At 37.5% G+C, this 13,544-nt stretch overlaps 1 protein-coding gene across 1 annotated transcript in view; it reads left to right on the top strand.

The window, feature by feature from the left end:
- The first annotated feature begins 2,266 nt into the window (after positions 1 to 2,266).
- The window catches only part of KCNMA1 (potassium calcium-activated channel subfamily M alpha 1), a 202,435-nt gene continuing 191,157 nt past the window's right edge, over positions 2,267 to 13,544 (top strand). The window contains exon 1 of the mRNA XM_026044145.1: positions 2,267 to 2,418. Coding sequence (XP_025899930.1) covers positions 2,267 to 2,418 — 152 coding nt within the window. The remainder of the gene's footprint in view (positions 2,419 to 13,544) is intronic.

Consider the following 13,544-nt stretch of genomic DNA (forward strand, 5'->3'; position numbering starts at 1 on the left):
ATTGCTTTGAGTTCTGGTGATTTAGCATCGATACTCATGTTGAACCACCAAAGATTTCGGCCAAGAATATGAGAGGTTGCCCTCTTCAGTTGCCATGAGTAGAAAGGAAGGAACTGTCAATGGTCAATTTAAGTACCTTTTTCTTTTTTTCTTTTTTTTTCCTCCACATAATAAGAAGTTTGATTAATAATCCATTCGAATGGAAGTCTCTTAAAGGGATTCAGCTGTTCTATTCAAGTCAATTTGCAGTGAACTCTGAAAAGCACGAGTGCACTTGCGGTGTCAGAGTGGTTACAAGGCACCTGCCCCCATAACGTACATGCTGTCTCTTCGGAGGGAACTCTGTCAAGTGTAGCACACATGCATTGGCTCTTCCTGACACATTACGCATGATGACATCTGTTGACACTTAAAGTATTGTTAACAGCAGAGATCAGAAAGGCATGGCATGTGAAGGCAGTTGTGGCTGCCAGTCCCTCAGATTGAATTACATGGCAAGCTTGGAAATCTTTATTAGCCTGTGTAGGGTGTCAAAATTTAGGTAACTTGACAAGGCTGAGTGAGGAGTTTGTGGTTAGAGAGCTTAAGGATTTTTGACTGCCAAATTAAGGGCAGATGTTTCACAGTGGGAACTCCAGAGCAATGGATATGGGAGCAAAAACCGCTGCAATGATGTGTGCTCTCCTTCTCAGGGGACCTTCATGTCTCCTTGAGCCTTCTGGCTATCGTGAAAAAGACGTTACCAGGAGAACTGAGTTCTTCAGAACTTCAGGAAAGCAGAAAAGTGTCACTGGGAAAGGTCAACAGGCTGACAATGAAAAGAAAAGGAAAGATGTCCCAACACTTGGCTAGTCTCAGTGTGAATGATTTCACTGAAAGCATGTTGATAATGATGTGTTGGACCCTGCAAGTAGCAGTATGCTACTAATAAACTGCTACTTAAAAGGTCAACTGCCTGGAGGGCTGAAAACTTGAACTGCTCCAGGAAACAGGGACTGTGGAGCAGACTTTTACAGGTGCCATTTAGCAGTTAAATGTAGATATGACTGTGTCAGCAGTCACAAATTAAAACATTTAATAAGGTAAACAAATCCCTATTACCTCTTGAGAAACCCCTACCAAAGTTCACAATCTGCAACTTTTAATCTAATGGTGTCTTTATTTTCTGAAACATTCTCTTATTTAAACAGAGAAAATGTTGCTGCGAAGTAGCAGTTTATTTCTTCATAACAAACCTCTGTGATCTTTTGTCTGTGGTTTTCCCAGGAAGAAAAAAAAACCTGTCAGTAGTTAGAAAGCCTGTTAGGCTTTCTCTAAACAGAATTCAGAAAATTGTATTCCTACTTGTATTCATTTTATTTTTTACTTGTCATCAAGGCATCATTTAGTGTTTTATCTTGGCTTTTCCTTTTTTCATATTGCTGTTGTATTTCAGCATTACGGTAACTCCTACCGAAACCACAGATAAATTGTATTGCTTAGCTAGTGGACTTCCTCCTAAACAGAATAGGCTGACTTTAAATTAGCAAATGAATTGGTAAAATACAATGTTTTCTCATTTCTGTTCCTTTTTATGTGCTATCAAACTGCAGCTTTGTGGCTGCCAGTGCCTCCAAAACGCATAGGCGATTTATAATATGGAGCTGGCATTTTCCTAATGATACACATTTCTGTAATTACTATTTTTTCTTTAATGAAAATAAAACCTAGGTAGTGATTACAAAATAAAGTAAGTGCAGATAATTGCTCATTTCAGGTTAGTTCCAGCTTATTCATGCCATTAGCATAACAGCCATAAAACTATATTCTTGTTATCCTTCTCTCCCTGCTTAGAGTCTCTCAAATTAATTTTAGTGCGGAAGTCAATTTTGAAAGGCCTTCCTGGGGAAGACGGATTAGGAAAGCCACCTTGCCAGCAACACTTTACAGCTTCGACTTAAAAGTAAAAGCAGCAATTTATATTCCAGCAGCTCTTAGCCAAGCTCCCAAACCTGTGCCTGTGTTTCCAGCAAGAAATTTCCTTTCCCTTTTGCCCACTAAAACTTTTTCAGGGTTAAGCCCAAACCGGGCTATGGCAAGGAGTATCCCTTCCTGACGGCCCTAGGGCGGCTGCCTCTGGCTGCCTCAGACCGGTCCTGACCGGCCTCTTCTGGCGCCACCCCCAGGACAGGGCCAACCCGCCCCCCCCCCCCCCAACCCAGCCTCAGTGCCGCCATTTTGTGCCCTGTTCACCCTCACCCAGTGATGAGGAGGGAGGGGGGAAGCGATGGCCAACACTGCCCAGACAGGGAGGCATGGTCCCTGGAATGGAGCAGCCACCTGTGCTGATCGGTGGCTGTCACCCCAGCAGGGCTGGCCAGGCCTGGAGGTAGCTGAGTGCCCCGACATGGCCACAGTCCGTTCCCTAACATGGCCGCAGTCAGAGCCCAGACATGGCCACAAAGCAGTGCCTGGCTAAGCCTTGGTCCCTCTATGGGGCAGCAGCACATGCTCAGGCACTGCTGACTTTGAATATAGACCTGGAATGAAATTTCCATCTGATCCCAGGAAATAACTAGAGTGAGCAAAAGTGCCAACATTCCTTAAAAAAAAAAAAAAAAAAAAAAAAAAAAGTTTTTCAACATCTGGCTGTAGGTGTAACCATAAATATGTGAGGCACCACAGCCCTCTGCCTGGGAGAGCTTCGTGGAAAGGTTGTCGGAGCCTGCTGAAAGCCTGCAAAAATCAACATTGGGAGTATTCACAAGTTAAAGAAAATTTAAAATAATTAACTGCTACCCTTGAAATACATAGTGCAAGCATTATATGGAAAGTTATATTCTTTCTTCCTTTTTTAACTTGCCCTCCTAACTCCTCTTTTAAAATAAGTTTAAGTTATAGTCAAAATATATAATTTCTGGACAGTGACTTTATAATAGCTACCCACCAGACATAGAACATTATTGTTTTTATCCACACAAATCTCTCTAGTGATTTTTATCATATTATGTGTGCTAATTATACTTGTTGCTATAATAATATGATTTCATGCAGTTAGTATACTTCATAATGTATGATAATTCAGACTGTGCACCAGTGTGCAATGCAATTACATTAATTACCCAAATAAACTCTAATCAGCCAAAAATAGCTATGGTACCAAGACTGTGCTTGTATTAAAAATGAAAATTGTGAATTCAGAAAATTGCAGACTTGTGCAGTCAAGCACAATGGGAATTTCATTATGTTATCTCAAAGTTTCTAGGGACATCAAAGAGAAGATTGATTAAAAAAAAAAAAAAAAAAGATTCTGCTCCTCTAATTTTATTATTGTGAGACATGAAGTCCCCCAAAAAATCAGAGTTGTGTTTAGTCGTTCTCAGACAAATATAAGGTAAAATATGGAGTATGGTATGAGTATAAGATGAGTAAGTTTTGGGAAGAAGCAAAATTACAATCCTTGTTTTACAGAGAGGAGAGGAATAGGCAAAAGGATATGAAAAGAGGAGACCCAAACACTTTCTACTTGATTTTCAGTCTGTTGCCTTACTGTAGAATCATTATTCCTTTTTAATTTTTTTTTTGTTCTTTTCAGTTACTATTAGATAAATTTAGGTGTGTTATATCTCATTGATTAACCTGTCCCACAGAAGAACTAAAATCTTTTGTTTATTGTAGTAACTGAAGATAAATCGCTAAGATAAATCTTAACGATTCAGATTTTGATTACCAGTAGGAAATAGGTATGTGTGGAAAAAAAAAAAAAAAGGTTTTTTGAATGATAGACGTAAGACATTTAATCTTTTGTGAGGTGAAAGTACAACAGCATCACTGTATTTTCTTCTTAGTTGCACCTGATGAAAAATCACTGATTTTTGAATCAACGCTTGTCCATGCAGCGTGTTGGTCATTGCAGAAGAACTGAGCTGTGATTAGGAGCAGTCTGCTTCTTCACCACTTTCCTTTGATGATATGAATATTTATCCCCTGCAAAGTGCATTGAGATCACCAAGCATATACATCTACCGCACCTCCTTTTCAGATTTGGAAACTCTGGCTTAACATATAATTATTATTGTCTTACTTGCCAGCTTTCAAAATATTTGGTACTCCTATGATTTACTGTCACTTTTTCCTAATCTCTTGTTCCTTATCTCTTGAGCAGCTGCTGTTATCTCAGGAATTCTTGTCTGATTTTCTTGTGAGGTTGCATTTGCAGCTCCAGCTGGTAACTCGGCTGAAGGTCTCACTTGCCACTGCCGCAAACTCCTGTTCTCAGACTACATATTTCCTGGTAGCAGCTCAATCAGATTTGTTCTTTCCGTACAGAAAGGAAAAACAATTTGGAATTGGCCAAGAGAATTCCAATTAGAGACATCCTCAAGAAAGATGGATGGTTTGAGGGACCATCCATCATTGTAGCAATATTACTAGTCAGCTTTCTCCCATACTGAACTAGTAATTGCTAGTGAACATGATTTCTTTCTACTCACTACCCTTTTTTACCTATTTCTCCCAGCTGTGTAATTGGGCAGGACAGGTGAACAAGGGTAGAAGATGATGACATGCATAACTTGTTCTGAAAATTATGTGGGTGACAATTTTTAAAACTAATTTAGGAAGATTACTCTTTTATATATATATGGGAATGTGTTGGCATTGATTTTAATCTGTTCTAATCTGTTAATAGTAGTATATTGATTTTTTTTCAGCTGGTAACTAGAATCCAATTTCTTGGCATTCACAGTAGTATTTTGGCAAGGAATTGTATTATGTGGAAAAAAAAAAAAAAGTCCATATGACCTTCAGAGTCAGTCCCACTGCTTGTGGCTAAGCAAGCCCATTAAATAAAGCAGGCTGCTGTCCGAGGGTCCTGACCAATACTCAGGCTCATGCATCTTGCTCATCTGAGCCGTCAGGAGAATTACCCAACCTAAAACCATAACCTTTATCTTCTTGTATATGCCTGAATAATTCTCTGTTTCTGGTGTTGCTCTACCAGTTAATTCATGCATGGAGGGCATAGGCAGTTTGCTTCTATGGGACCTGTGCAACTTGGGTGGRTTTGTGACTGTGCGACTGATACATTCCTGAAGATCCCAGATAGGCAACAGTAGATTATGAATTCCCTTGATGTAAGTGTGATAGGGAATTGAGAGTGTAATGGGAGCCATTGTCACACACCTGAAGAGAAAGAACCTGGTGTCTGCTGGCTTGGTGTGCATGTCTCAGTAGATTACTGAGATTATATTACTGAGTAGATTATAAAAACATCTTGGCTTGCAGCTTAGTGAAAGATAAGGTTGAGTTCTTATAAGGGTAGGAATATCAATGGTGAACATTCTTGGGGTCTATTTTCTCTGTATTTCTTAAAACCAGATTTCTCCAAGTTTATGGATTCTCTATACTGTAAAAGTAGGTAGAACTAGATCCCTGTAAGTTTGTAGTATGACATGAGGAGCAATGATGGGAAGGGATTTCCTAGGAATCTGCAAGAATCTGTGGCTTTTCATCTCCCAATAGGAAATGATGCCTTTTTGTTTATGCATAAAGCCTTAGTACTTGGTGACGGAGATTGTAAGTACATGGTTGCAATGAGAATCCAAGTAATTTTGTCATAGGTTCTTCATATAATATGTGGAAGAGAATTTACAGAGCCATGACCAATAAATGTGCTATTCAGGGAGCTGACAGAAGAATCAGGATTTTCTCTTGATAGCAGAGCACTGTCATGGCTTGCTACTCCTTTCAAAGAATAATTTGGTGGTATTTTGGGAGAGGAGGTGCAGTGCTACATGATGGAAATATCAACAAATTTGGCAACAGACGGGACAACACTTACCTTTACTGCACAGGCATCTTCCTCTACAAGATTTTTCATTGTTACTATAAGGAGCATTTAAAGACACGTTTACTGTATATTTAAGGAAAATTACAAGGTATGACTTGAACGAGCTCCTCCTAAGTGCGAGACTTGCCTTGTAACTATTGTGGAGCCACTGAGGTGTGAAAAGAAGCTTGCTTAGACTATAAAGATATTGGTTATAGTGTTTACAGTGAAGATCCAGATCAKGTGCTCTGGTCACAGAGCATTGGATGTTCCACCTCACACCTCCCAGTTTCCATAGCTGATTTTCAAAAGAACTTCAGAAGAATCAGTTACTTCACATTGCTGTGAGGTGTGAGCAAGAAAAATTGAAACTCCCAAGGGTGTTTCAAGGGTGGTTTTTCTTGGTCTTGAAAAATTCTCTCAGAAACAGTGGAGAAGACTAAAATACGAATTATTAAGGCCATTATCTTTCTCCTTTAAGACTGTATGCATTTTAGGAGTTGTTATTCTTCATCAATACATACCAGATGTGTGGGTAATACTTTTTAATGCCCTCCCAAGTGTTTCTGCATATATCTTGTTCGGGAGAAGACCCCATAGGGCCTTAATTTTCACCGTTTTGCCAATTGCTTCAATGGGAGTGGAGTCAAGCTTGTAGGGTGGGTATTTGCTGTTGTTATAGAAGTCAGGCAAAATTTCCTTTTAAAGATTTGATTATTTTAGAAGACAAGTTATTTGTAGTCTTCTAAATATCATCTTTCTTCAAAATTTGTTGAAAAATCAAAAAATTCCCCATGATGAGATCCTTTTGCAGTGGTGAGGAGTTRATTTGTCCTGTTGATGGTCTCTGGTGATGGAGACATCTGTATTAAAAGAACTGATGAGCTGGTTGTTCTTACTGACTGTTCCTAGAAATCATTGTTAATGCAACTTTAAAGCAGGATAAATTGTGCACTGTAGAAAAAGGCTGTACTTGTCAACCAACCAGTCTGTCAGCGTTTGTGTGGAAAACACAAGTTGTAGGAAGAGTGTGATGCCATCCAGTGGCACAGGAAGGAACAGTGCAGTGGCAGCTTTCTGGAAGAAGGTGCTTTTGCAGCACAAACCAGTAATAACTTATATGGAAGGCTTGACTTTGCAGAAAGTTGTTTTCTGTCTCACATTACTACACAGATAAAATTCAGGGTTATGGAGAAATAGAGCTTTTGTGTGGATGTTACTGTGAAAATTAAATCCATATTATTTTACATTGATTAGGAGTGACACGAACAATTTTTTCACACTTGGAGCCTTTTACAGTAATCAATAGAATATCCTCTCAGGTAGGAGATAAATCCAAATAAACAACTGGCCTGCATGAGAACAAACTCTGTTGGAACCAGTCTAATATTTTAAGTATCTCGCTCGAAGGGTACCAGGTGGAAGTTTGGAACTTCTTCTTTTTGGAAGGCAGAAAGGAAGATTTAAAAGGCAAAAAAAAAAAAAAAAAAAAMCCCTCTCTAGACAATGAGAGACCAGGAGAAAGACAATGACACAATGGAAAATAAGTCAAAATTTTTGGGAAACAGGCTTACAAGTGCAGTTTGGTGATAAAGAAGTACCACAAAAGTGGAAAAAAATTATGTTGAGCAGGATGACAACGTTTACTTAAAGATGAATTTCTCAGTCTCTGTGAATTTCAGTTTTTTAAATTGGCGAACATCACGYTTTTTTCCTCAACATTTTGAAAGACAGTTTTTATAGTTAGATTCCTTCCCTCAATCAGAGGATAGCAAGTAGGTGATACTGTATGAGGAAAAGTCTTCAGTGTACATTAAAATGCATACACAGTAACAATAAAATTGAAAAAAAATCTTTTAAACCTTTTCTGTAAGAAACAGTAATTTACAGAGAAACAACATCATGCAAGGAAACATTTCATGCAAGGAAATGGTAAGAAACAAGGAAAATAGAACTTTACGTGACAACAGACCTGTGAACTGAATTTATATTCTGAGCATTGACTTCACAGCATGTAGCTAATAAAATGCTGTGCAGGTGCATAACTATTTATAAAAATACTCTGCCAAATTTGGAGTGATTCCTTGAAAAAAACATGTTAAGGGAACAAAGAGCTTCATTGGTAGTTTGCTAAAATAAATAATATGAGCCGTTTTGTCCTCACCTCCCTGTTATAGACTGTTCTGTAGCCATCCTACTTGAATCATTACAAATCTTTTTATTTCCGAACTAAATTAATGCTTTGATGCCGTATACTAATTTCTTTCTGATTGAATAGCTTGGCTTAAATGTTTTTGTTCATCCATGGTGATGGTGATTATATAGAGAWACAGATGTGTTCAAAGAGAGAAATCAAGGAAACTTTTTGTCTTTTATTAACTAGGATTCCCATTTCTCCGTCACGCCGGTACTTCTATGTGACTTGTTGCCATTTGAGTTGCTCTGTGTGGGACTGCTGGCATCAAGAATAGCATATTTTATTCCAGGAGAAGAATTCATATTACCTTTCATTACTGAATGTGCGTTGTTTTATATGTTTCCTTTAACAAATGAACTAAGAAAAGAAAGAACCAAATATAAGAAAAACAAAATATAGAACAAAAAGGAAGAAATACATGTTTTATAAATTTTGTTTCCCTACAGTAGAGATGTGCTTAGTTTTGCTATACAAAATCCAGAATTTTCATACTGTTGTGTCCAGTTGTACAGGGCAGCAAAATTGCAGATAAATAAATTTTCATCATCTTGGCATGGTGAAATGAACACTGATTTGTAGAGCGTAAAGATATGAAACTCGTAGTCAAATGAAAATCAGCAAATGAGACCTAGGACCGGGTACCTACCCCACTGTCCTAACACCTCGGTCAGGGCAGCAGTTTCATAAGTTCAATTTTGAAAACTCAGGATCATCTCAGCCATTTTTATTTCTATTCTTGGAAATGAGAGTAATCGTAGACTGAAGGCTGTCTTACGTTTGGGCCTCTGTCGGACTCAATATATTATCAGACAGTCTTATCTATTTGCAACTGGCATAGCAAAAATCAGAGAAAAGATTTTAAGATACGTAAGAAAAGTTTGAACCATCTGGAAAGGTGATTCAAGCTCATTTTCTGATGTAATCTCCAAAAGCAAATGAAAAAAAAAAATCTGTACCATATAAATGTTCAGATATTACAAGATTAAATATAAGTTTCAAAGATTTCTAGTTTTTGATTATCTTTCATAAGCACATCTGTGAGATTCTTAAAGTTATCAGGATATTTTTGTAGGGGACAATTTTCCCTCCAGCTTCCTGTCACTCATTTCCTCTTCAAGAAGCTGTAGAATCTAGCTTAGAATTAAACATCTAATAGTGATTTGTAATGCTCCAATGGCTGACAAAATTGTCCATTTACTCTCAAGAGAAGGAACACAAAGTGAAGAGAGACATCTGAAAAACAACCTAATCTTCCAAGAAACCTGTTGTGACCACAAGAAAATAGAACGGATGATGAGAACATAGAGAAGAACATGAGCCTGTAACTAGAGCTTTCCACTTTTTCTGAAAATGTCACTGGGAACTCCTCATTATGAAATAAACAAGTAGAAACAGAAATATTTTAGGGGTTTTACTTCAAATATTGTTCTAAAAGGGTTCTAACGGTATTTGTCTGTGGAATGTATCATGACTAATAYGACTTTTGACTTGTTCCTTTGCATTGTTTAGATGTCTCAAAGGAAAAAGGTGACTGTGGGTGCTGTTCTTCCTGTACATATTCCTATACCAATTCTCTATTTTCTATACTAGAAAAGAGAYATTGCTAATCTTTATCCACATTCCTTATGGATATTAGATTTCTGAGAAATTGTCAACTTGGTAAAAGCAGGAGCAACTTGTGGGTACCTGGTTCGTACTGGACATGAGCTTTTACATAGTTAATTCCAGATTAAGACAGCATGAAAATAGCAGAAAACTACTGCAGCATCATGCTCTATTTCATTTACTCTCTTTTCTCTTTTTTTCCGTTTCTGAAGTTGTATTGACTGCCATATGTCAGGATCACCGTTGTCAAATCAGTTATCAAGTAKGAAGTGAAGTCAGCTTTCCTTTATTGATAGAAAATTAACAATTGGTTGCAATATGAAAGATTTTGGTTCTCCTGAGGAAAGAGAGCCTTTAATATTGATTATAAAATCCAGAAAGTACCATATCAGACATGCACACAAATATCACCAGACAGTAGTGACTGAGAGCCTTCGTTTAGTTTTGAGATGCTTCATATTGTATGAGGATAGTTTGCCCACTGTAAACTTAGATTTAACTCTAAATGAAAATACTATAGTTAAGCTTATGGAATTGAGGACTAAAATAGAATGAGCTCTGTTCTGCTTTTGAAATTCTAGTCACACTCCCACAGAGAACTTTCTTACACTTTCAAACGGGAAAGAAAATGCCACCTGCATAAAGCTGTTGAAGTATTACATGCAATATTTCACCCATACTTCTATRCAGAAAAGAATGGTTGATCAGAAATCTAAGTAATAAAAAAAGAGAGCTTTTTTGCTGGGTGAAATACTGATATTCATTGTTAGTTATATCATTGCTAACATGAAAGGAGAAACTGCAGAGAACTCTTTCAATTTAATTTGAGCCCCAAGGGATAAATGTAGCTCTGACAGGCGAGCGGTCTATTCGTGCAAAGGTTTTATTTTGTGAAACTTTCATGACGCTGACTATATTTATACATGATAATTGAATATCTGTGTTTTTTTTTTTAAGTCTATCTTCCTTTTTTTTAAACCAAAGAAAAGGTCCAAGGTTTGAAATTTGCAATATTTCAGCTTACATCTGGAAGTTTTTTTTTTTTTTTTAAAGTTTGAGAGCTCTCTGATTTGCATTATGTGTCCGAGGATCTGTATAAGTGCATTTGAATCTTTTCAGCTTGTTGAACAATGTGGGAGCATAAGTTGCACACTGTGTCTAGAGCCTGCCTTGGGCATCAGTGTTGATGACATTGGCTTTCAATTCAAAAATACCATCTATATGGGAGTCTTTATGTGCTTTATAGTTCTAAATAAACTGAGCCTCTCAGAGCTTTGGTATTATCTCCACTGCGTGGAAGGATATACTGAGGACTGCAGTTGCTCACTATTTAGAGGTACAAAAATGTGAAAGGTAGAAAGCACAGGAGAAAATTTCTAACAGTGGGAGGTTTAAAGACCATAATCTTTTTGGACTGTTGAAAAGAGAGGATTGATACGTGATTTGATTATAACGTAGTAGGTACATCTGCRAAAGAAAATAAAGGACTCTGATTCTTGTCAAGCTTTTATTAGATTAATGTCTTGAAGCTATTGCCAGGCAAATTTGAATGGGAAATAAGGCATAAAATATTAATGATGTTGAGTGACTGCCCATTGAAATATTCTATCTAGAGGAAAAAAAGGGCTTTTCATCTCTGAGTTTGTTCGTATCAGGAATGATTGTTTTTTCTTGAAAGATGCAGTTATAAGTTAAAATGTCAATTACTTAGTTCTCTTTGGATGCAAGTGGGTGAAGCTATCTAACTTATGATGTACAAGATGCACAGTTAAATGCATTAAGACCTGGTCCTAACTCCTGTGAATGTTTGTCTTGGGAACCGCACCATCTTTTCTTGATGTCCYTATGAAGAAGGGAGGCATAGCGATGTCTGCGTGGAACTGATAGCTCTGATTCCTTTCCTTCTTCAGACAGGTCACAGAAAAGCAGGCTGAGACAGTAGAGTGGAGGAAGGAAGGAGGTGGAGAGGAAAAAATAAGTAAAGCTTTAATAATGCTGGGAGAAAAGGATTGTGTCAGACCCCCTGCTCCTTTCCTGCTTTGCCCTGCTCATGTGCAGCCCTGGACTAGTGCACATGAGGTAACCTAGTAAGCATAGAGCTAGGAAAAAAACAGTGTTTTACTTGTCATTCTTCTAACTGCTAGAATATTTTGCTTAGTTTCCTGAATGTTCATTATGTGACAAATGTATATTTCATGCAAGGGTTGGTAGTGTGTATAGGCAGGACTACATTGATCACTCTTCAATGTAGTTCAAGTTTCAATAAATACTTAAGCTAACAAAATTTCCTATGTAATCAGTACCGACCAAGATATAAACAGTTAGGGCATATGGACAGTCTATATCTAAAGGAAATCATATGTCATTTTAATAAATGAAGTGTTCATACTTAACAGATGCACACGCTATTGTAACTGTGCATGTGTCTGAATTTCTATCACTAGTTACGCATTTCCATGGTATTAAATTCATAGTGATTTTTCACTGCAGAGTTCCTTGTCCTGCATCCTTAGTAGTAATGCTGGCATGAAAAGTTCACATCAGTTGCTGTTACGCGCAGGCTGCCAGAAGAGGTTGAATGAACTGCAGAATTTTGGTTCTGGTTGTCTGTGTTCCACCTAACCGGGCAGCAGGAGAGGAAGGGACCCCCTCATAGATTGATTTTTCCTTAGTATTCAAAATTCTAATTCTTCAAGCTTTCTGGAGTGCCTTCTGTGGATGTGCCGGAGATGGCAGTAGTATAAACAGAATCCACAGAGTTAGTCATACAGGGATAACTGTAAGATGAACCGCCACTCGTGAGCTATGTGCAGGTGCATGAACTCCAGTGCTGACAAGAACTTCTTGGCAGTGGAAGTTTAACTGGGTGAAGATAAATGTGATCTTGGTGCCTGGTGAAACTTGCAATTGCTCTTGATGATGTGGTAAAATGATTCAAATTCTTTCTACTGCAGTAGCAGAAGTGACTTTTTAATTATTATTTTTCTACCTAAGACCCTGAACTTCAGCAAATTAGTGTGATAATTTTACACATTTTTTTCAGCAAATCTAGTGAAAATAATTGTAGATAATTTTTAATTGTGCTATTTTGTTTCATTTGGAATGTTGGTTTGAATGAAACGGTTCGCTATATATTTTGTGAGAAAATTTCAATTATCTTCAACCTGCTCTTACTCAGCTCAGAATTTAAGGTCTGTCATGCTTTGCTAAGAAGCATCATTTGGGAGTGTTATCATGAAACTGGATACCCCCAGGCAAATTTTCACAGAGCTACTTTATGTCTAGGATTTTAAAATAATAATGTGTGCTAATATGGTTCTCAATAATGCTGTGTAAAAATGCCATATATCTTTTGTGTACCTTAAAGTCTGGGACCAAGTATTAGAAATAATTAGATCAATAATTAGAAATAAACTTAAGAGTTTGATGGATCTTCTTTCATCCTAATAATATATGTCCCRGTGACTGTTCTTTTTGGAAAACAAATATTGAATGGAAACATGTTCAGCCATCATCAGAGGTAGATTAGTATCTTAGTGTGCACGAGGGTCCTTAGCACCTTATCTATCATTCCGCTACATTTACTTTTCATGGGATTCCTTGGTAACTGCTCTAATTCTCTAGTACACTTAAGCTTCTTTGYTATTCTGTCTAGACAAGCCCTTTGGGATTTAAGGTATTTTCAGTATTCTAGTAAAATTCTTCATGATATTCCCAGTCAGCACTGTAGAATTCTAGTAAATMATGTTCTAAAAAAAAAAATCCCGACATTTTTGTGAATGAGGCGTAGCTCACAATTCTCATATATTCTTTCTCCTTACTCTTTTCTACACTTGACAAGTCAAGAACTCAGAGACACAGCCACTGGATTTTGAATGTGCTCTAACATATCCCTCTTTTCCTCTTGGTATGTCTAAGCTCGTAGGTTATTTC

Source organism: Nothoprocta perdicaria, unplaced genomic scaffold, assembly GCF_003342845.1.
Source record: "Nothoprocta perdicaria isolate Ctin4 unplaced genomic scaffold, notPer1 scaffold_105, whole genome shotgun sequence".
NCBI classification, from domain to species: Eukaryota; Metazoa; Chordata; class Aves; order Tinamiformes; family Tinamidae; genus Nothoprocta; species Nothoprocta perdicaria.